Here is a 19,638-nt window from a genome sequence, read left to right as displayed (position 1 = left end):
TCTCCTTCTCTGTCTCTCCCTTTCAAATAAATAAATCTTAACAAAATGAACAAAAAGATAGGGTCTGGCACTGTGGCGTAGCAGGTAGAGCCGCGGTCTGAAGTCCCGGCTGCTCCATTTCTGACCCAGCTCCTTGCTAATGCGCCTGGGAAAGCAGTAGGTGGTCCAGTGCTGGGGCCCCTGCACCCACGTGGGAGACCTGGATGGAGCTCCTGGCTCCGATGGGACCAGCCCCAGCCGTTGCTGACACTGGGGAGTGAACCAGTGGATGGGAGGTCTCCGGCTGTCTCTCTGTGACTCAAATAATAAATCTTTTTCATAAAAAAAAAAAAGTTGGTTAAACATGGAATTTCTGTAAATGGCCTTTTTAGTATCATCCAAAAAACTACAAATATCTAGAGCTGCAGGCGCGGGCCGAGCCTGCGGGGAGAGGGCGGCCACGCCGCGTCACGGGGCAGGCTGCGGGGTGCACGCTTCCAGTCTCTCAAGCTCGGGAGCCCCCGCGACCCCACCGGGCCCGGGTCGGGAGCCCCCTCACGGGCCTACCGCGACCCCACCGGGCCCGGGTCGGGAGCCCCCCGCGACCCCACCGCGACCCCACCGGACCCGGGTCGGGAGCCCCCCGCGACCCCACCGGGCCCGGGTCGGGAGCCCCCCGCGGGCCTACCGCGACCCCACCGGGCCCGGGCTTGACTCCCGGGGCCCCGGCCCCGCCGGCGCCAAGCGGCCACTCACACCCTCGCTCCCACTGCGCGATGCCCTAGTGTGTGAGAGGTCCGCGGGGCTCTTCCCCGTTTTTTCCTAACTTTCGGACCCAGACGTCTAGAACCCGGGCCCCTCTCCCCCACACACCCGACTCCAGAAAGCCCCGGGCAAAGAACCCCGCGCCCGACCCGTCCCCGTCGCCAGCACCGAGCGCCGGCCAAAACCATCTCCCGGGGAGGCGTGGCTCTTCGATTGCTTCGGGCTGGCGGTCGATCTGCGATTGGTGCGCCTGGCGGCGGCGCGGGGCATGCCGGGACGAGTGCGCGGCGCGCGGCGGCAGGCGGTGGCGGCGCGGGGCATGCCGGGACGAGAGCTCGGCGCGCGGCGGCAGGCGGCGGCGGCGCGGGGCGGCAGGCGGCGGCAGCATGGTGAAGCTGACGGCGGAGCTGATCGAGCAGGCGGCGCAGTACACCAACGCCGTGCGGGACCGCGAGCTGGACCTCCGCGGTGAGTGCGGCCGGCGCGCGCCGCGGCCTCGCGGCCCGTCCCGCCGGCGGAGCCTCGAGTCGCCCGGCTCGGGGCGTCCCGCGGGCCTCGCGGGCGGGAAGGTGGCCCGGCGCGGCCAGGAGCTGCTGGGCCCCGGGGCCTTCTCCTGGTCGTCCCCTTCCGGGAAGGGGCCTTGGGGCGGAGCCGCCTCGCTGAGCCGGGGCGCGTGGGGCGCTCTGGGGGCGGGGGCCGGGCTCTGGGGTCGTCGGCTTCCCGGGGTGGGCCCGGGCTCTGGGGGCGGGGGCCGGGCTCTGGGGGCGTCGACCCCGGACTCGGCTTCCCGGGGCGGGGGGCGGGCTCTGGACTCTGGGGGCGTCGGCCCGGGCTTGGCTTCCCGGGGATGGGCCGGGCTCTGGGGGCTTCGGCTTCTGGGGTGGGGGCGGGCTCTGGGGGCTTCGGCTTCCCGGGGCGGGGGGCGGGCTCTGGGCTCTGGGGGCTTCGGCCTCCCGGGATGGGGCCGGGCTCTGGGGGCTTCGGCTTCTGGGGCGGGGGCGGGCTCTGGGCTCTGGGGGCTTCGGCTTCTGGGGCGGGGGCCGGACTCTAGGGGCTTCGGCTTCCCGGGGCGGGGGGCGGGCTCTGGGCTCTGGGGTCTCCGGCTTCCCGGGATGGGGCCGGGTTCTGGGGGCTTCGGCTTCCCGGGGCGGGGGGCGGGCTCTGGGGTCTCCGGCTTCCCGGGATGGGGCCGGGTTCTGGGGGCTTCGGCTTCCCGGGGCGGGGGGCGGGCTCTGGGCTCTGGGGGCTTCGGCTTCCCGGGATGGGGCCGGGTTCTGGGGGCTTCGGCTTCTGGGGCGGGGGCGGGCTCTGGGCTCTGGGGGCGTCGACCCGGGCTCGGCTTCCCAGGGATGGGCCGGGCTCTGGGGGCGTCGGCTTCCCGGGATGGGGCCGGGTTCTGGGGGCTTCGGCTTCTGGGGCGGGGGCGGGCTCTGGGCTCTGGGGGCGTCGACCCGGGCTCGGCTTCCCAGGGATGGGCCGGGCTCTGGGGGCGTCGGCTTCCCGGGGATGGGGCCGGGCTCTGGGGGCGGGGGCCAGGAGGAGAGGCCGGGCCCCGGGGGCTTCTCCTGGTCGTTCCCTTCCGGGAAGGGGCCTTGGGGCGGAGCCGCCTCGCCGAGCCTGGGCACGTGGGGCGCTCTGGGGGCGGGGGCGGGGGCCGGGGCTGGGCTCTGGGCTCTGTGCTCTGGGGGCTTCGGCTTCCCGGGGCGGGCTCTGGGCTCTGGGGGCGTCGGTCCCTGGCTCGGCTTCCTGGGGGGGGGGGGGGGGGCCGAGACCGCGGCGCTGGCCAGAGGTTGCCCACGGGCGCCCGTCGGCTGTGCTTGCGGCCTGGACTCCCCGCTGACCTTCGGGGCAAGTCCGGTGCTGTTATTTCGTAGAGAAAGGTTCGGTCCGAGAGCAGCCACCCCTTGGGCCTGGTGGGCGCCGTGCTGCGCAGCTCGGCATTGGAAACAGCCTCGCTGCGGCCCTTCCCTTCCTCCGCTCAGCACCGAGCGCAGCGGTCATGCCCCGGTTAGGGCAGGGGGCTTTTGGGTGAATTGTTCACAGGGCGTGACCTTCAGGCTGGGGGAGGTGAAATAAAGGGCTGTGGTGACGTCATGAGCGCCCCGGGAGCCTGTGGAGTGTGGTGACGTCATGAGCGTCCCGGGAGCCTGTGGACTGTGGTGACGTCATGAGCGCGTCCCCAGGAGACTGTGGAATGTGGTGACGTTGTGTGTGTGTCTGGGAAGCCTGTGAGCTGTGGTGACGTCATGAGCGCGTCCCCAGGAGTCTGTGCGCTGTGGTGACGTCACGAGCGTGTCCGGGGAGCTGTGGATCTGGCTGTGGGAGAGCTTGGGGACCATGGCGGGCCTGGGCCTGACTGCAGCGGAAGGTGAACCGTTCGGCGGCCTCGTAAGCTGCTGGACCAGAGCCTTGCGGCGCTGGGGACTGGAGGCTGCCCGCTCCGGTGCGCGCAGTGTTCCTCACTGACAGGGGTGGGTGCTGTGCACCGCTGGCGGCCCGAGGGCCCTTGGATCCTATTCATACCTCTCCCGCCCCCGCCCGTCTGTTCGCAGGGTACAAAATTCCTGTCATTGAAAACCTGGGCGCCACCTTGGACCAGTTTGATGCTATTGATTTTTCCGACAATGAGATCCGGAAGCTGGATGGCTTTCCTCTACTGAGAAGATTGAAAACGTTGTTAGTGAACAACAACAGAATATGGTGAGTGTGCCGGAACGGTGTAACCTTTTCCCCACTGCTCCTTCCCGAGAAGCTGTAGCGTCTGGCCAGTTAGACCTACTTGATTCCAGAGTGCTGCGGGCACCTCCCGCACCGGGGCCTGGCCAGCCGGAGCTGGGAGCTGCCCGGATCGCTGCTGTGGGTGCGTGCACCGTCACCAGCCCCTAGGGCCTGCAGCAGCAGAGAGCTGGCGGCAGCACCACAGCTGGGCGTTTAACCCGGCGCTGGAGTGTCCAGCTGCCTGGCTCACGCCTGCCACAGTCTTCTTTGAATGAGAAATGGGGTGCAGCTTTCCAGAGATCCGGTGGTTATTTTGACATTGGCCTCGTCATATTTGTATATGTTCAGAAATAGTTACATATGCAGGGTTTCTAATTAAAAGTGGACTGTTTTGTTCATGTTTTGGCTTCTAAAATAGTTATCAAAGGGAGTGTATAAAAAGCTTTGTAAAGCTCAGTAATTGTGTTTTTATCACATCTCTACCTCGTGCCTTCTGCTTTACTTTTCTTCAGTGAAACCGGTTTCTGGAAGGAGACTTGCTGAAATTGGGATCGTTTTAGCCCTTAAGCTCTGTGTAAATTTTATTGGAAAAAATGTATTGGCTACTTGCAGAGAATATCAGTAAGAAGTACTAGTGGTGGGGTGTTTGGCACCGTGGTTAAGGCACTGCTTGGACACACACACCCCGTATCAGGATGCCTGAATTCAAGTCCTGCTCCACTTCCAATCCAGCTTCCTGCTATTGGTTAACCATTTCCTGGTGGTGTGGTTGTATGTCTTGTACCTGAACTGTGAGTGCAGGAGCACTTGGGTTTCTGTGCCACCTGCCCACGGAAGTAACGAAGTGAGCTGAGGCCCTACCCAGGGGTCTCACCTTTCCTCAGGCTCCGCTAGCCGGTGTGGCAGCAGAGTGAGTTCCAGGCAGAGTCCAGGGAGCTGCCGGAATTGTCCCCTCTTCAGTCCCCTCTCCCGCAGTGGTAGCTGGTTCGGGGGAAGCGGGGTCTCGGAGCGTCTGCAGTCAGGTCCTGTGATCGGGGGTGTGCATAGAGCTGTTCGCTTCACTGAGAGTGGTTCTGTTTGTTTAGCCGTATAGGTGAGGGGCTTGACCAGGCTCTGCCCTGTCTCACAGAACTCATTCTCACCAACAACAGCCTTGTGGAGCTGGTAAGTTGTATTTCGGGGCGGGGTTTCAAGTGCCGCATGCCTCGTAGAGAACATTTGCGAAGTCTAGAACATTTCACCTCATCCTCCTTTCCTTTCTTAATTAACTCAGCACCTGGGCCTTTCTGGGTGTCAGTGTTGCGGGGGTCTTTCCCGCCCTGGCTTCCCTTTGATTCTGTCAGGGCGCCCTGACAGACGTGCCTGAAGTAAGTGTAGGCCAGTGTATGACCTTTGTTCTGTATTGCTAGTGCTTTTGGTGTCCAGGGAGGCTTCTCTTACCCTCCCTGCGTTGTAGAGGAACTTCTGTGTCTTCTAGAACTGCAGTGCCCAGCGTGGTGGCACTAAGCAGGCGGCTTCTCTGAGTGGAGGTGTGCTGGAACGTGGCCTGCACGCTGGGTCTCAAAGACGGGGAAACCAAGAGAGAGAATACGGATATGGTGATTTCCGCCTGTTTTAGGTTTTCAAAATGTATTCCATGTGCTTCACTTTTACGTAATTGAACTGATACCATATATGTTCTTGTTGTAACCTAAATTTTCCACTTAAACACTGGATGTCTGATTCCATGTTGTCTAACTTGCTTTGGGGTTATCGTGCCTTTGCCTCCCTTGCCTGTCTCCCTGAGTGGAGTGAACTGTGTGTTCCTTTCCTGGTGTGTGGCGGGCCTATCACATCCTGGACATTCTCCCTAGAGTATGTGACCCCGCAGTGAGAATGCAGCGCCCATATGGGATGCCTGCACTGCAGGCAGTGGCTTTACCCGCTGTGCCACAGCGCTGGCCCACTTGTGTGTGTTTTCAGCCCATCAGTCCCTAGTCATTCTGTTTTATATGGTATGTGTGTATGTGTTAGAGAGAGAGACACACATGAAAGTTACCACTCTTTTTTTTTTATTATTATTTTTTATTTTTTTGACAGGCAGAGTGGACAGTGAGAGACAGAGAGAAAGGTCTTCCTTTTTGCCGTTGGTTCACCCTCCAATGGCGGCCGCAGCTGGCACACTGCGGCCGGTGCACCGTGCTGATCCGATGGCAGGAGCCAGGTGCTTCTCCTGGTCTCCCATGGGGTGCAGGGCCCAAGCACTTGGGCCATCCTCCACTGCACTCCCTGGCCACAGCAGAGAGCTGGCCTGGAAGAGGGGCCACCGGGACAGAATCCAGCGCCCCAACCAGGACTAGAACCCCGGGGTGCTGGCGCCACAAGGCGGAGGATTAGCCTAGTGAGCCGCAGTGCCAGCCGAAAGTTACCATTCTTAACGTCATTCCTTCCTGGGTCTGTTTCAGTGGGTTGCGAGTCCAAGCTGGAGAGCTGTCTGATGGTGTTGGTGATGTGCTTACTGCCAGCCTGCGCTCTGAAAACTCCTGCCCTGTTCCCCTTCCCTCTTGTATCTGTACCTTTTTCCTCATTCTCTTACCCGGTTTACTCGGCTCAGATCTGTTCCTGACCGTTTGTCCTCAGGAGCGCGCTGTCCTGGCAGGGACCCAGTGTCTGCTTGGTCCCAGACCCTGTGCTCACTGGAAGCTGGGTCTGCAGCTGCTGCTGTTAAGCTGAGTGCCTGCTGGTTGTGCTGGCGCTCTCAGGTTCACAGCTCTCCCTCCTCACCTGCTCTGCTGCTTCCTGCACAGATGTGGTTGGCTTGCAGGTCTTGTAGCCTCACTGTGGTCCTGCTCCTCCTCACTCCTCTGTTAGGGTTCTTGGAGAACTGTCTGTCGTCTGGGTTGGTTGTGGTATGGACCATAGGGTTTTTTGTTTTGCTGTCTTTACTGTACTGCATTATGAGACAATTTGGGAAGATCTAAAAGCTGCCCTGCCTTCTCCCCATAATTTGGTCCTGTTTTTCCCCAGCTGTACAGCTCCGTGTCCTTGGAAAGTTCTTTGAAGAGCGTGGGGGGGCAGGGGACACTGCTGAGGTGAAAGGCGCTCCTCCTCCGTGATAGGCCTGCATTGGTCCCAGGCGTCTGAAGGCGCTGGAGGACGGATGGCTGTTCTGCCCTGGGCGAATCTCTTGCTCCAAGGTGGCATCACCTCTGGTGGTGTTTTCTCTCCTGAGTCATTGGAGTTTGCTGTAGGAGATCACCTTTCATGGCCTCTTCTGCTGTGGAGACAGAGCTGTTGATGCCGGGTTTAAAGGAAGAAGCTCAGATGTGCTCGGCGTGTTCTGTAGGAGTTACTGCAGTGCCTGTGATGTTCTGGTTTGGGTCAGGACTAGTGCAGTAGCAGTCTGAAAGACGATGCGGCTGCTTGCTGTGCCTGCCCTGCCCACATCAGAACACCGGGAGCACACGTGCTGTCCTTACCTTTGCTCTCCACCCCACAGGGCGACCTGGACCCCTTGGCCTCCCTCAGATCGCTGACGTACCTAAGGTATGGGAAGGATGTTCTTTAACTCATTCTATTATTTATTAAAATGTCATATTAAATTGGTAGTGTCATAGGGGTATTTTTAAAAAAAGAATCTTATTTCATAGCACTTGATTAATTCAAAGAATAATTTAGAATGGAATGACAGTTACACTAATCAAGAGATAAATGTTACATTTGATATATTTTAAATATTTTAAAATTTTTAACTGATACAAAAAAATTGTACATATTTCTGGGGTGCTGTGTGATGTTTTTGTATACATATACATTGTATAATGCTCAAATCAGCAAACATTTCGATATCCTCAAATGTCTATTATTTCTTTATGGTGAAAACATCCAAAAAATTCCTCCTCTCAACCTAAGAAAAAGACAGTGCATTAGTAGTGTTATCTACAGCCACCCTAATGCAGTAATAGAATACCAGGACTTTTTGTACCATGTAACTATAACATAGTACTTGATTTTTTGTTGTTTTTTTTTTTGTTTGTTTGTTTTTGTTTTCCTTTTTAAATATTTGTTTATTTGAAAGGGAGGGAGAGAGGGGGAGAGAGAGAGGTCTTCCATCTGCTGGTTTACTCCTCAAATGGCCATAACAGCCAGGGCTGGGCCAGATGAAAGCCAGGAGCTTCATCCTGGTCTGCCACATATGTACAAGGGCCCAAGCACTTGGGCTATCTTCTGCTTTCCCAGATGCATCAGCAGCAAGCTGGATCAGAAATGGAGCACCCTGGGCCCCAGTGCTGTGGCATAGCAGGTAAAGCCGCCACCTGCAGTGCCGGCATCCCATACGGGTGCCAGTTCGTATCCTGCCTGCTCCACTTTGGATCCAGCTCTCTGCTGTGGCCTGGGAAAGCAGTGAAAGATGACGCAAGACCTTGGGCCCCTGCACCCATATGAGACCTGGAAGAAGCCCCTGTCTCCTGGCTTTGGATTGGCTCAGGTCCAGCTGTTGTAGCCATTTGGGGAGTGAATCAGAGTATGGAAGAGATCTTCCTCCCTCCCTCCCTCTTTCTCTTTCTCTGCCTCTCTGCCTCTCCGCCTCTCCGCCTCTCCGCCTCTCCGCCTCTCCGCCTCTCCTTCTCGCTCTGTGTAACTCTTTCAAATAAATAAATAAATCTTTAAAAAATAGCAATGACGCATCCAGGAACCGGTGCCCATACGGGATGCCAGTGCCACAGGCTGTGATTTACAGGCTGGCCCAGTGTGGTGTTATCCATCAGCTTCTCCCCAGCCCTCCTTCACTGTCACCACCAGTCCCTGGCAGCCCTCATTCTGCGCTCGGCTTCTGTGAGATTGACTTGATCTTTAGATGATGTGTGAGGTCTCCTAATCGTCTTTTGTGCTTGGCTTATTTCTCTTAACACAAAGACCTTCACTTCCACCTATGTTGCTGCGGAAGAGAGAACGTAATCCTTTTGTATGGCTCAGTACCATGTTTTCTAGGTGTGAAATGATCTGTTAAAACTAAGGGAGTCTTTTCAGATAGCGTCTGTATTGGTCTTAAGCATCAGTTAGTAACAAGGACCTTTTAAAAACAAATGTAGAAGGTGTTTCCTTCAGCAGTGTTACTCCGATGTTGTGGCTTTGAGATGTGAAGAATGGGGAGCTTTCCCATGCTGTAAGGATCCCTGGGGTGGGGACCTCCCAGACAATGTGCGATGAGTATCTGAGTGTCGTTACTCCTGTTCTCCAGTATTCTGCGAAATCCTGTAACAAACAAGAAGCATTACAGACTGTATGTCATTTACAAAGTTCCACAAGTCAGAGTACTGGATTTCCAGAAAGTAAAGCTAAAAGTAAGTGATCATGAGTTGTCTGTGTATACTTTGTTTCTGATTTTTTAAGTTGCCTAAGCCAGTACATTTTACTATTACTGTAAATTAAAATGAAGAAAAAAGCCTGAGGAAGAACATGTTTAGTTTTCTTTTTTCCTCCTAGCAGTGTTTATGGAAGGACTCTGAATTAATGCTCTTTTATGATTATGAAATGTGGGCTGAATGTCAGGCACACAGTGCACAGGCTGCACCGTCCCAGTGGGGAACGTTGATGGGATCCACTTTGGAGCAGCTGGGATTGGGTGATTTTTTTCTCTTTATTGGGAGATGTGTTTGTTTGTTTTAAACCTTCTTAGTTCCTTGTGAGCCCTCTTTGAAACTAGGAGAGGGACCATCACCAGAGAAGAAAAGACCACTATGTGTCCTTTTAGGAAATTGGCTTTTTGGTGTTTTTACCAGCCCAGACGGTTGCGGGAAAGTTCCCTTCTGTGTTTTCTGAGGAATGCATCTAAATGCATGTGGTATTCCTAATTCCATTAACTCTGTGTGTGGTGTCGCTGTAGGAGCGTCAGGAAGCAGAGAAAATGTTCAAGGGCAAACGGGGTGCACAGCTTGCAAAGGATATTGCCAGGAGAAGCAAAACGTAAGATACGGATGTCCGACTTCACTCTCCCTCCCCTTCAGAAACACTCTGTGTCTGGCAGCTCGCCTCCTCCAAACCAAAACGGAGAGCTGTGGCTGAGAGGGTGTTCATTTGAGTGCGGATAGTGCACGGCCGTTGGTGGTGCATCCCAAAGGTTTCCACCAGGCTGGTGGGGCAGATGTTTCCGTATGCAGTCTGACCTGGATTACGTGCATCCTGGTTTCTCTCCAGGAAGATGCCCTGGGTGGTGTTTCTGAAGGAGAGGGTCCTTGTATCAGTTTGTTAACAAAGATAAGATACTACACTGGTTGAATTACTTTCAAAAGCTTTTGAAAGTAAGAGAAGCAACTTCTTTGGGTCTGGATTTAACAATTACATTCTTTCCTTTCCCAAGTTTTAATCCAGGGGCTGGTTTGCCAACTGACAAAAAGAAAGGTGGGCCGTCTCCAGGGGATGTCGAGGCAATCAAGGTGAGAAAGTGTTGGGATACCTGGATGGGGAGAGCTGAGGCGGACTAGGACCCAGAACCCTGTCAGAAACCACGTTCCCATGATTGAGAGATTCCACTCGATTTCTAGTTAAGGAAAAGTAGCTTACATGCATTTGGCCACACTTCACCTTGAACTACTGCATGAGCCAGTCGAAGTGGAGGCAGCTCATCTGCCTCATTTCCCAGGGTGCTCTTCACTTTGATTCTTCTCAGTGTTTGCTTCTTAACTTTCAAAGCTGTGCCGCATCTACCAAATCCTGTTGGGTGATGAGTGGGAATTCGTAATTTTATGTTGCCTCCTAAGGTACTCAGTAATAGAATTCCAGGTAGACACTCCACTTAGCTAGGAATTCACCAGTTTTAGACATTTATGACCCGGCTCCTAGGTTGTTGCAGCGTGCTTAGAATTTGTTTAATGTTCCAACTTCCGAAGTTGCTGTGAATTTCTGTAGCTGTCTTCTGGGTGATTGACAGCTAGTTGTAATCCGTCATCCTTCTCCGTTGTCCTCTGTCCTCCAGAATGCTATAGCAAACGCGTCCACCCTGGCCGAAGTGGAGAGGCTCAAAGGGCTGCTGCAGTCCGGGCAGATCCCTGGCAGAGAACGCAGATCAGGTGAGAAAACTGCTCTGTCCTTGTGTGTCCAGACAGTGAGCACCAGCCAGGGCGGTCACTCCCTCCAAGAACGCTTCTGTATCACCTCTCATGTACGGAATCCCTGTAAATCTCACTGAAGAAGGAAGCTAAGTGATAGGACAGTGGGGATTTTTTTTTTTTTTTTAATTATTTAAGATTGATTTATTTGAAAGTTACAGAGAGAGAAGGAGAGAGTTACAGAGAGAGAAGGAGAGACAGAGAGATCTTCCATTTCCTGGTTTACTCCCCAAATGACTGCAGTTGTCTGGTCTGGGCCAGGCCAAAACCAGGAGCCAGGAGCTTCATCCAGTCTCCCACATGGGTGCGGAACCCAAGCACTCGGGCCATCTTCCACTGCTTTCCCAGGAGCATTAGCAGGGAGGTGGATCGGAAGTGGAGCAGCTAGAACTTGAACCATTGCCCACTTTACTTGCTGTGACACAACGCCAGCCTCAACAATGGGGATTCTTTTTTGCATCAAAGTTTAAGCAAGCATTATTTCATAGCCATGGAGTGAATCAAACTGTACAGGTAACCATGTGGCCCTTTACCCGTGGGAACGTGGACTTCAAAGTTCAGGGAAAATACCGATTAAAAGGTAACTGCATCGTCCATCAACTTTTTGAAGCCCCCTGGAGGTGATCGCTCAGTAGTCAGGGACACAGCTCCAGAGCCACACAGCCCGCGCTCAGATCTTAGCCTCAGCAGCTGTGTCCTAGTCAAGTCTCTTCAAGCCCGTTTCCTCATCTTGAACTCAGACACAGTACTGCCGACCTCAGAAGGGGCATGAAGAACTAAGGGCTGGCACTTGGCACAGGCCTGGCTTTAGCAGAAGTTTCTGAGGAGGGTTAACTGTTCAGATACTTGAACGCCTACTGTGTGTCAGACAGCAGAACATAAAGGTAAGAAATACATGTGTATGACAAGGTCTTAAAAAGCTTTTTGATTGACACTTAGTATGTGTACTTTTTTTTTTTTTTTTAGATTTACTTATTTTATTTGAAAGGCAGAGACAGAGAGAGAGAGAAAGAGGTCTTCCAGGCCGGTGCCGTGGCTAATCCTCCGCCTGCAGCGCCGGCACCCCGGGTTCTAGTCCTGGTCGGGGCACCGGATTCTGTCCCGGTTGCTCCTCTTCCAGTCCAGCTCTCTGTTGTGGCCCGGGAGGGCAGTGGAGGATGGCCCAAGTGCTTGGGCCTTGCACCCGCATGGGAGACCAGAAGCACCTGGCTCCTGGCTTTGGATCAGAGCAGCACGTCGGCTGTGGTGGCCATTCGGGGAGTGAACCAACGGAAGGAAGACTTTTCTCTCTGTCTCTCTCACTGTCTAACTCTGCCTGTCAAAAACAAAAACCAAAAAAAAAAAAAAAAAAGAAAGAGGTCTTCCAGAAATTGCTGGTACACTCCCCAAATGGCTGCAACAGCCAGAGTTGGGCCGATCCAAGGCCAGGATCCAGGAGCTTCTTCTGGGTCTCCCACATGGGAACAGGGGCCCAACGACTTGGGCCATCTTCTGCTTTCGTAGGCCTTAGCAGAGAGCTGTATGGAAGTGGAGCAGCCGGGTCTTGAGCCAGCGCCCATATGGGATGCCAGCACAGCAGGCGGCAGCTTTACCCGCTGCGCCACAGTGTTGGCCATGTACATAAAGTATCGATGTGAATGTTAAACTGAGGACCAAGTCCTGGGAAAGCAACGTTTGTACTGAGAGATGTTGAGTGACACTTGTTAAGCCCAGTGCTTCTCACTGTGATCCGTGGGCCCAAGGGGTCTGCGAGGTCACCGCCATCTCCGTAAGAACACTGCGGGTCACTTGTGTGTGTTAGCATTAGCACGATTAGCCCACGCGAGTGTAGCTGCTCTGTTCTTCCCTGCTGGGCGCGTGTGGAGTGCCTTTGCACTTCCCCTGCATGGAACAATGCAAGTTATTTGATTAGTATCCCTCTTTGGATACTGGGTGACAGGCATGATGGGTACCCATGAAACATTTCTCCAGCCCCGGGATGGATGAGCATCTCCATCTACTGGTGCGTTTGTGGGAGTAGGGAAGCAAGGGTCTTTTCAAAAAGACAGGAAGGAAAACAGCTTACGCTATTTACTGCCAATGATAACTTTGAAGTTTTCCAGCTAAAATCAGAACTTGGAAAGCTTGTGTCCACTGCTGTAACCTTGACAACTTTTGGTACTTAAAGAATTTCGTGGGGAATCCAGCGCTAATATTAATCAGTATGACTTTTTTGATATTGTGTGATGAAATGGCCAAGTATTTGGAAGCATTTGCAAAAACAGTGAAGCACTGTTTCCCAAGTGATGTTATGAAACCATACGTGAGTAAAAGTTCTACTCAGAGTACAGGTACACGCATGCATTTTCAAGCAAGACAGTTTGCAAAGCTCACTTGGACTTCATGTTGCAAACTGACCTTTAAGAACTACTATTGGGCCAGCATGTGGTGCAGTGGGTTAAGCTGCTTTTGATGCTGGCATCCCATATGGGCTCCGGTTCGAGTCCCAGCTGCTCTACTTCTGATCTAGCTCTCTGCTAATGGCATGAGAAAGCAGCCGAAGGTGGCCCAAGTGTTTGTGCCCCAGCCACCCACGTGGGAGACACAGATGAAGCGCCTGGCCTCGGCCTGGCCCAGTGCTGTCCGTTATGGCCATCTGGGAAATAAACCAGCAAATGGAAGATCTATCTCTGTGTCTCTCCCTCTCTAATTCTGACTTTCAAACAAGTAAATAAACCTTAGAAGAAGTTTTGGTGTAATGTCTAAAAAGAGTATCTGTAGTTACGTGTAAAGGTTATCAAAATGTTCCCCCCTTTTCTGGCTGTATGTCTGGGTGGCTTCTATCAAAACAGCATATCACAGCAGGTGGACCATGAGAGCCCATTGGAGTGCTGTTAGGTCAGCTGTTACAGAGCTGTGCAAGGCCTGAGATAGCCTTGTCTTCTCACACAGTGTTCTGGAAAATAACATTTTTAATAAAAATATTAATATATATTAGATTGTGCCGGCGCCGCGGCTCACTAGGCTAATCCTCCACCTTGTGGCACTGGCACACCAGGTTCTAGTCCTGGTCGGGGCGCCAGATTCTGTCCCGGTGGCCCCTCTTCCAGGCCAGCTCTCTGCTGTGGCCCAGGAGTGCAGAGGAGGATGGCCCAAGTGCTTGGGCCCTGCACCCGCATGGGAGACCAGGAGAAGCACCTGGCTCCTGGCTTCAGATCAGCACAGTGCGCCGGCTGCAGCGGCCATTGGAGGGTGAACCAACGGTAAAAGGAAGACCTTTCTCTTTCTCTCACTGTCCTCTCTGCCTTTCAAAAAAAAAAAAAAAATATATATATATATATATATATACACACACACACATATATGTATATATATATATTAGATTGTTCCAGTTTTTTTTTTTTTTTTTTTTTTTTAAGATCACAGTTTTAATTTCTAACACTGTCCATAAATCTGGTATACATAAACAAAAGCCCCTAGGGCCTAACCCTAAAAAGTTTGAGAGAGACACTTCTGAACAGGGAGCTGCACAACCAAAAATGAGGCACAGTTGAACTTGAAAGGGGCCATAGTGAATGACCCTCAGGCTTGGGGAGAACGCGGCCAGATGAGATGGACGGCAGAGGGTGCCTACGCAGGGCACCACAGCCGTGTGATGGGCCGAGTCTGGTGAGGCTCGCAGGGCTCAGTGGTGACAGAGGTTGGGAAGGGGCAGTTTGAGAGCTGCTCTTTGTGACGGTGGTGTGACTGGTTCCTGACCTAATGATTTCCCTCAGAACGCTGGAGTTGGGGCTGAACTAGGAACCCGAGTACATGAGGGAGAAGAGACTGGGAAGCCCTCCTGCTGCTCCACTGCTGGGTCTCGGGCCTGGGCTGAGCAGCACTCCTTGCAGGCTTGCTTCCTGGTAGTTTCCAACTAGAAATGAGGTGTAGGTCTAGCCGTGGACACAGCGCACACTGCCGAGTGATCTCCCCCGGCGGTCGACAGGAGGGACTGACCGCACGTGGCTGTAGCTGTTGAACAGTGAAGCGGGCTTCAGTTCCTGCTGCCCCATCCCCGACGCAGAGTAAACGCGCTGGTGGTCCCCAGGGGCTGCCAGTGCCCAGACGTTTCTGAGTGTTTCTAGTTTGTTTGCCCGTGGCAGTGGCAAGAATAAAACTCAGGGGTGACCTTTCTCTGCCCATGTACAAACGTGTGGTCAGCTGCGCTGAGAGACGAAGGTTTGGACTTCTGTACAACACCCTTTGCCCTCTCCTTAGAACTCGACCGTGCCTCCCAGTGCCTGTCCAGGAGAGAGGCAGGGCTGCTTCGTCTGTGCCATGTCCGTACCTGGCTCTCACATGTCAGGTGCAGAATCTGTGCCTTAGCATGACTTCTGGTTATGGTTTTCTTCAGGGCCCGCTGATGATGCTGAAGAAGAGATGGAAGAAGACACGGTCACAAACGGATCCTGAGCAGTGCGGCGTGGGGGTGATGACCAGGCTGTCTTCGGCCAGGTCCTGCTTTGTGCACATGGAATAAGAACCTTGTTTGTCGGCAGAGTGGAACCCGTCAGCGTGGTTGAGATGCTTGAAACTGCTGCTGCTGATTTTGTAATTAAATTTGGAAATCTGAATGTCGGTTTTCTACGGATCATAAAATAAAGGCCACTGACTGTGCCGAGTAGCCTGTTGTGCTGTGTTTGCAGTGAAGTGTAAGGGCTCTGTCACGGGGCGGGATTTCTGGGCGGCTTCCTTGTCATCTGTGAAATGTTTACTTCTCCACATTCTTCATAAAGTGCAGCCTCACTGTGGGACTCACGAATCAGTATCCTTGGGGCCGGCGTTGTGGTGCAGCAGGTTCAGCTGCTGTCTGGGATGGCCTCGTCCCCTGTGGGCACTGGTTCAAGTCCCGGCTGTTCCATTTCCAATCCAGCTTCCTGCTAAGTGCCTGGGAAAGAAATGGAAGATGGCCCAGGGACTTGGTCCTCTGTCACCCACAGGGGAGGCCTGGATGGAGTTCCTGGCTCCTGACTTTGGCCTGGCCCAGCCCTGGCCATTGTGGCCATTTAGGGAGTGAAGCAATAGATGGAAGATCTCACTGTGTCTCTCCCTCTCTCTCTGCAACTCTGCCTTTCAAATAAAAATTTAGAAAAAGAATTTTATCTGTACTCGGGAATCCTCTGTTACCTGTGGTTTTGCTTTGCATGGTTCAGCTACAGTCAAACTGCAGCCAGTTTCAGTGGCCAACTGCAGTCCAAGAATAGTAAATGGACAAATCCAGAAATAAACCGGAAGATTCAAATCTCAAATAAACTGTAAGTTAAATCTCAACAGTCCTGCACCTGGGCCATGAGTCAGCCTTGGTCCAGCTTACCCACGTTGTATGCACTGCCTGCCTACTAGTTACTTAGTGCCTGTCTGGGTTATCAGATCAGCTGTTGCAATAGCTTAGTGTTTGTGCTCCAGTAGCCTTGATTTCACTCAAGATCCCAAAACACAAGAGTGATGCTAGAGAGAAGCCACAAAGTGCTATCTAAGAGAAAAGGAAATTTTAAATTTATTTTAAAGGCAGAGAGAGAGGCAGACTCGGAGGGATCTTCCATCTGTTGGTTCACCCTTTCCAAACGCCTGGGACAGTCCAACTCCTGGAACCTGGACTCCCAAGCGGGTGGCAGGGTCACAAGCACTTGAGCCATCACTGTTGCCTTCTAGGGTACACATTAGCGGGAAGCTGGAATGGGAAGTGGGACTGCACTCCCATGAGGGACAGACATCCGGGTCTCAAGTGTCACGTTGCCTGCTGCAACAAGTGCCCACCTCCTCCACAGACTCTGAAGTCCCTGGGACGGAGCGGCATTTTCCAGCGTGTCAGGCACCCCCCAGATCTGGGGGCGCTGCTGTACTTCCTACAGGTGCATACACGAGTGACTGTTGGTTTGCACACTACTGGTGAGGTGAGCGGTGCTTGTCGCTGACGCAGCGTGAGTGGAGGAGCAGCATTTTCCAGCGCTGGGACACGGCGGGGAGGATCGAGGCTTCTCTGGCATGCTTCCTGCAGCCGCAGGTGTCCACGCCAGCCGCTGCCCCCACTGTCACTGTCCACCAGTGAGTGGTTCTTTAACCCAGACTGAACCTGAGGCCTCTGGGAAGGAATGCCGGTGCCTGGGCTCTCCGCCAGGGATTCTGACTTCTTTGGACTTTTTAAAGCTCTGGGTGACGGTAAGAGTGGGCAGCACTGCCGTAAACAGCGCCCTGAACGGGTTTTGGTGATTGCCAGTCAGCTGATCGCTCTTACAAGGAGCAGTTGGGGCGCCCGAGACCTGAGGCGCTGGGCCTCCGGGAGCCTAGGTTCTGGCCAGGAAGACAGCCTGCTAAGCATCCCAGAATGCTTTGGAAAGCACGTGGTAACTCTGGTGAATGCATTCCTTGTTCCCTGTCGCTTCTGACAGGACAACGAAAATGACCCCACCCTTCACAGATGGCAGGGAGGCCCCTCTGCCGGGTGCCCGAGTCTCAGATCCGTCACCTGTGAGCCGTCTTACCGAGCGGGACTCGCTGCTGTCAGGCCCAGTGATGACAACTTGCCTGCTATTAGGCGTGGATGTCCTGAGACTTCCTGCTCACACTCCTTAACCTCTAGGGAGTAGTGCACCGTGGGTCCCTGGCCTCACTGCCCCCCGTCACTTAGCAATGGCCGAGGCGCGGGTGCTGTTTCCTGAATAGATCTGGACTGAGCAGTTTGACCTGGGAGGAAAAAGCCGCAGGCCCCCTTGTGGCATTGTGTGTGCCATCGTCCCGACGGAGGTTTTGCGAGACGGACCAGGGAAAAATGAGGACTGCTGTGCCCAGAGCTCAGCCCCTATGTGTAACTCAGAACCAGAAAAATTGGCTTTACTACAACCCAACTTGCCCCAGAACGCTGCGAACCTGAGGCTCAGGATGGCAATGTCAGTCGCAGGAGAAACTTGTACAAGGACACAGTCGCGCCACGTCCAGGCGAACTTGGTTTCTGTGGAACTGCGTTCCGTTGATTAGAATATTGGGAGTGTTGTGGGCCCGTGAACTATGAATGTTGGAAATAGCCACCAGGTGTCACACGCACACCTAATGGGCATAATTTAGAGGCCACATGGGGAGCCTACGAGCGTGTCGTTGGACGAGGTGGGTCCTTTGTTAGGTTTGAGAAACGCCATTGTTCGATGGCCCTCTGCGGTCTTCCCGAGCTACCCACACCTCGTTTGTTTACTTCTGTGGAAAGGTGAGTTTGGCAATTTATTGGTTAGCTACTGCCACAACAGAGAGCTGGACTGGAAGAGGAGCAACTGGGACTAGAACCCAGCGCCCATATGGGATGCCGCCTCCCACATCTCCGGGCTTCGTTCTTGGTTGTCTGAGACCTCTGCTGAGGCCCCAGGCCCTGGTCACCGACAGAGAACAGCACTCGCAGGGTGTATAACGGAGCACTCACCCTGGGGTCCAGTCCCCTCCCACTAAGGGTGAACGGTTCATCTTCGCCTCCCTGTGGGGTCAGCAGGACCACAGTGCCCAGACCAGGGCGTGTCTTACTGCCCAGAACAGTAGCTCTCGATCAGGGATGATTTGTCTTCCAGGGCAGACTTGGCAATGTCTGGAGCCGTGTGTGCATGGCACGGCTGGAGGGATGGGATTGTATCCAGGGCGGACAGGCCAGGGTTGCCGCCAGACTTCCTGTGACCCACAGGACGGCCCGGAACGCCAGTCCTGCTGAGGTTGGGAAATGGATCAGAACGAAAAATTCCGTTTGCAACTTCCTAAGAGATACCCAAAACGGACAAAACCACCCATGGCTTCATTTCAGCCAAGGGAGACACGTGAAATAACCCACCAAGGAAAAAGCTAATAAAATAACTTTGGGCCTGGAGCTCCATCTGGTGGTTCTTCCTAGAAGTGAAGTTTGGATACTTGGAACTTTTTAACAATCACATCAAGATTATAAAAAGGTTGCAAGTATAGCACACATTCTCTTTCCTGAACAGTTTGAGACGATATCATTGACATGACACCCCATGAGCCTGAATACTCAGTGGGCGCTTCCTATAAGTAAGGGTACTCCCCGACACCATCAGATGGTGTTACCGCCATCCACCCTCGGCCCAGTGATTCTCCGCAAACGCTGCAGGGTAGAATCACCTTGCACTGAGTCACCCTGAACCTTTAAGGTCCTTCCCTCGCTGATCCTGGACTCCCACAACCTTGAGCCGTCCAAGGCTAGGGGCCAGGTGTTGGGGGCAGTCCCTCCATTCGGATTTGTCAGGTTCCCTCGTGTTTCGACTCGGGAATCTCACAGGAAGTGGCTCTGTGTCCTCCTCACGGCATCCTAGCAGGGGCTACCTCATTGTGTTTTGTTCTGTGGTAATATGACCCTTGATCACCTGATTAGGGCTTTTCCCCTTGCCTGCTAAAGAGGGTCCGTCCACTATCACCATTGCTCTATGCTGTGCTGCAGGTCCCAGCCAGTGTGAACAGGGGAGCAAAAAGAAAAAAGCTAAAGAAAGAACAAGTAAAATAAAAGGGGTTGGCTGTGGTTCCGTGGGTTTCACTGCTGCCTGCAGTGCCCACATCCCATATGGGCTCTGGTTGGAGTCCCAGCTGCTCCACTTCCGATCCAGCTCCCTGCTAACGCACCTGGGAGAGCAGCAGAGGACGGGCCAAGAGCTTGGGCCCCTGCACCCATGTGGGAGACCCGGAAGAAGCTCCTGGCTCCTGGCTTCAGCCTGGGCCACCCCCAGCCGTTCTGGCCATCTGGGGAGTGAATCAGTGGATGGAAGATTCTCTCCTTCTCTGTCTCTCCCTTTCAAATAAATAAATCTTAACAAAATGAACAAAAAGATAGGGTCTGGCACTGTGGCGTAGCAGGTAGAGCCGCGGTCTGAAGTCCCGGCTGCTCCATTTCTGACCCAGCTCCTTGCTAATGCGCCTGGGAAAGCAGTAGGTGGTCCAGTGCTGGGGCCCCTGCACCCACGTGGGAGACCTGGATGGAGCTCCTGGCTCCGATGGGACCAGCCCCAGCCGTTGCTGACACTGGGGAGTGAACCAGTGGATGGGAGGTCTCCGGCTGTCTCTCTGTGACTCAAATAATAAATCTTTT

The 19,638-nt window shown here is 54.1% G+C and overlaps 1 protein-coding gene across 1 annotated transcript; it reads left to right on the top strand.

Annotated features, from left to right (window-relative positions):
- Window positions 1–1,095: 1,095 nt before the first annotated feature.
- LOC133769775 (U2 small nuclear ribonucleoprotein A') lies at window positions 1,096–15,195 on the top strand. The gene is made up of 9 exons (XM_062204974.1): window positions 1,096–1,212; window positions 3,297–3,444; window positions 4,548–4,626; window positions 6,941–6,987; window positions 8,684–8,786; window positions 9,329–9,408; window positions 9,803–9,878; window positions 10,418–10,511; window positions 14,926–15,195. Exons 1-9 carry the CDS (start codon window positions 1,131–1,133, stop codon window positions 14,982–14,984), a joined length of 768 nt encoding a protein of 255 aa, XP_062060958.1. The 5' UTR covers window positions 1,096–1,130; the 3' UTR covers window positions 14,985–15,195.
- Window positions 15,196–19,638: the final 4,443 nt, after the last annotated feature.

This window comes from Lepus europaeus, chromosome 11 (assembly GCF_033115175.1).
Source record: "Lepus europaeus isolate LE1 chromosome 11, mLepTim1.pri, whole genome shotgun sequence".
Classification (NCBI taxonomy): Eukaryota; Metazoa; Chordata; class Mammalia; order Lagomorpha; family Leporidae; genus Lepus; species Lepus europaeus.
This window is presented reverse-complemented; position numbering and strand designations above follow the sequence as displayed.